Below are 3,460 nucleotides of genomic sequence, written 5' to 3' on the forward strand. Positions count from 1 at the left end.
TTTGGCCACGTTGTGACACGAAAACATCGCCAAAATTGCATCCTCGCCGGTTTCTCCGAAACAAATTTTCCGATTTCTCCGATTCTCTGATAAATTTCAAAAGTACTATGTCTGGCTCCAATATCGCATGTGCAAACACACTTGTTCGAGGTATGGAGAAGGAAGTTTCCCTACTTCGGGCGGACCTAGATAGAACACGACAGGGTGTTGGGTTAGAAGAGTCTAGCCCAGAGCTGAAGAAGTTGATGGAGGAAAATACCAAGTTGCAACACCGGCTTGCAATTTTGCAGAGGGTAAGTATGAGATTACTTGCAACTGTTCGAGGAGGCAGCACTTATTTTCGTGTCACTTTCAGGCATGTGCTAACCTGGAACCGTCTAACGACTCGGCCAGCATGAGCAGTAGCGGTTCGATTATTGGAGATCTTCAGCACGCTTTTGACGGTGCGATTCGAAAAGCATACCCCGATTTAAATGTACCTTGTGTGATAGCAATATCATCCATGGCCAAGTTCGGAGATTATCAGTGCAACAGCGCTATGAATATTGTGCAACAATTAAAACAACAATCGGCGGCCAAAACAACGCCTCGCGAAGTAGCAGAAAAAATTGTACGTGCTTTGACCAACCATGAAGCATTTATCGAAAAAATTGAAGTTGCTCCAAGCGGTTTTATCAACATTTTCCTATCCAAGTAAGAACAGCACTAGTTTATTGCATCGAACGGAAATATGGAATTAAATTATTTTAACTTTTAGGGTATATGTGGAACAGGGCGTCATGAACCTTCTGAAAAATGGCATAAATCCCCCAACGTTGAAAAAACAGCGGGTTATTGTTGATTTTTCTTCGCCCAACATCGCTAAAGAAATGCACGTTGGGCACTTACGGTCCACAATAATAGGAGATTCTATTTGCCGATTTCTTGAATTTTTGCGACACGATGTTTTGCGAATCAATCATATCGGTGATTGGGGAACACAGTTTGGTATGCTTATCGCGCATTTGCAAGACAAATTCCCCCATTTTCAGACAGAGTCTCCACCTATCGGCGATCTACAATCTTTCTACAAAGAATCAAAGGTGCGCTTCGACAGCGATGAAGCGTTCAAGAAGCGAGCATACGAATGTGTAGTAAAGTTGCAAAACGGAGAAAGTAGTTACTTGAAAGCGTGGAACCACATTTGCGACGTTTCACGTAGGGAATTTCAAAATATTTATGATCGTTTAGACGTAAAATTATGCGAACGAGGCGAATCTTTCTACCAAAGTCGCATGGTCGCAATTGTCGATGAATTGAAACAGGGAGGATTTTTAGAAGAAGACGATGGACGTCTCATCATGTGGGGTGCAGATCGAAAAGGTATCCCGCTGACTGTGGTTAAGTCTGATGGGGGATTTACTTATGACACATCGGATATGGCCGCCATAAAGCAACGAATAGTCGAGGAAAAAGCTGACTGGTTAATATATGTGACCGACGCAGGACAGGCAACACATTTTCAAACCATTTTTGCATGCGCTAAGCGAGGTAACATATTAGACATGCAAAAGCATCGTGTCGATCATGTTGGATTCGGTGTGGTGCTGGGGGAAGACGGTAAAAAGTTCAAAACGCGTTCTGGCGATACTGTGAAGCTTGCTGATCTGCTTGATGAAGGGCTAAAGCGTTCCATGGATAAATTATTGGAGAAAGAACGCCACCTTGTCCTTACCGCCGAAGAGCTTCGAGATGCGCAGGAATCTGTTGCTTACGGATGTATTAAATACGCTGACTTGTCGCATAATCGTAACAATGAATACGTTTTCTCTTTTGATAAGGTAAGTAGGCAAATCCCATACACCATTTTTTTCCCAGTTTTTTTGTTATAAAAATAAACGTTTGTTTTTCCACACCCGCAGATGTTAGAAGATAAAGGTAATACTGCTGTATATTTGCTGTATGCGTATACTCGCATTAGATCGATTGCTAGAAACTGTGGTGGTGACTACGCGACTAATATTCAAAAAGTCATAGATAGTGCCACCATGAGATTGGAGCATGAAAGAGAGTGGAAACTTGCTAAAGCTTTGTTGCGTTTTGCCGATGTAATGTTGCTGATAACCAAAAATTTATCACTGCACTACCTGTGTGAATTTGTATATGAGATTTGCACAACTTTCAGCGAGTTTTATGATAGTTGTTTTTGCATTAAGAAAAACAAAGAAGGTATGTACAATTTACCAAGTACCAAGGTAACTGCTATTCACGTGTATTGTTTATTTCGCAGGTAAAATTATTGAAATACATGAGTCTAGAGTACTACTATGTGAAGCAACATCTCGAGTCCTAGGAAGATGTTTCGATATATTGGGCGTCAAACCGGTCGACAAAATGTAATACTTTTTCGTTATGGAAACAAGGAACCAATAAAAGTATAGTTGTACTTTACACAGATGAAATTCCTGCTTCACGAATTATGAAACCCCCATTTACCCGCTTGAACAGCATTTTGAAAAGTATTGAAGAATAAAGCATTGTGAAGGTACACTATAGTGGCTCTCTTGCTAATAAGTATCTAGGAAAACTGCACTGCAGGAGAAGCCGTGGGTATTAGTAGATGGGCAGACGAAGCAGAGAGAGCTTACCTTATTCTTAAAAGTTCTTAAAATCTCGAATTTGGAAAGAAATGGTTGTCTTTTACTTGAATTAGACTATCGATAAAATTGTTTTCTTGAGGTAGTTGACGTCCTTTTTTACTTTTTTTCGTAACTGAAGTGTCAAATTTACTCCACTCGCGCCTTTTGCTTTCGCCTCTTCGGAATGGCTGCAAGTTCCAAAAGAATTTTGGCTAAACTAGGAGAATCCAGCAGTGTTCTGAAAGATTCATTGTACATTATCAATAGAAATCCGCGCAATCTCGAAAGACTCCGATTAGCCCGTAAAACTGATGGTTATCACTTAGAAAAACCGACTCGCAGTTTCTGGCACAGGTAAAATACGTAAAGAACTTATCGAAACCGTCTTCTGATTTTTCATATCCTTGCTACCAGGTTGGATATAATTCCCAGCAATAAATACGTCACTGCACGTTTAGTTCATTTCCAAAATGGAACTATCGTTGAGTGCAGCACAATGGAATGGGCTTTGAAAAGACATCTGTACAAAGCAAATGACTATACGGCGTACACAAATTTGGCCCGAGTCTTCGCAGCGCGCTGCGCGGAAGTTGGGCTAACAGAAATGCGTTGTGATCTCAAAGCAGTCCCTGGTGGAAAGATAGCATCTTTTTTGAGGATTGTCGAGGAATCTGGAATCAACCTCAAAGAACCTGAGCGCATACGTCCTAACTATTCGTGGGAAATGCATCGGCACGTGAAGCCGTGGGAAGTAACGGAGTAGTGGAGGTTTTGCTTTGTTTGAGCTACGCTTTATTTCCAATAAATAGTAACCAAGTCATCGCCAGGTTTTACTGCTCGTA

At 41.2% G+C, this 3,460-nt stretch overlaps 2 protein-coding genes across 2 annotated transcripts; both read left to right on the forward strand.

Annotated features, from left to right (window-relative positions):
- On the forward strand, positions 1 to 2,651 carry LOC125957574 (probable arginine--tRNA ligase, cytoplasmic). The gene is made up of 5 exons (XM_049690367.1): positions 1 to 293; positions 356 to 693; positions 758 to 1,820; positions 1,902 to 2,208; positions 2,270 to 2,651. Exons 1-5 carry the CDS (start codon positions 108 to 110, stop codon positions 2,377 to 2,379), a joined length of 2,004 nt encoding a protein of 667 aa, XP_049546324.1. The 5' UTR covers positions 1 to 107; the 3' UTR covers positions 2,380 to 2,651.
- Positions 2,652 to 2,761: 110 nt separating this feature from the next.
- On the forward strand, positions 2,762 to 3,460 carry LOC125957576 (39S ribosomal protein L18, mitochondrial). Its single transcript, XM_049690369.1, has 2 exons — positions 2,762 to 2,972; positions 3,033 to 3,460. Exons 1-2 carry the CDS (start codon positions 2,803 to 2,805, stop codon positions 3,379 to 3,381), a joined length of 519 nt encoding a protein of 172 aa, XP_049546326.1. The 5' UTR covers positions 2,762 to 2,802; the 3' UTR covers positions 3,382 to 3,460.

Source organism: Anopheles darlingi, chromosome 3, assembly GCF_943734745.1.
Source record: "Anopheles darlingi chromosome 3, idAnoDarlMG_H_01, whole genome shotgun sequence".
NCBI lineage: Eukaryota > Metazoa > Arthropoda > Insecta > Diptera > Culicidae > Anopheles > Anopheles darlingi.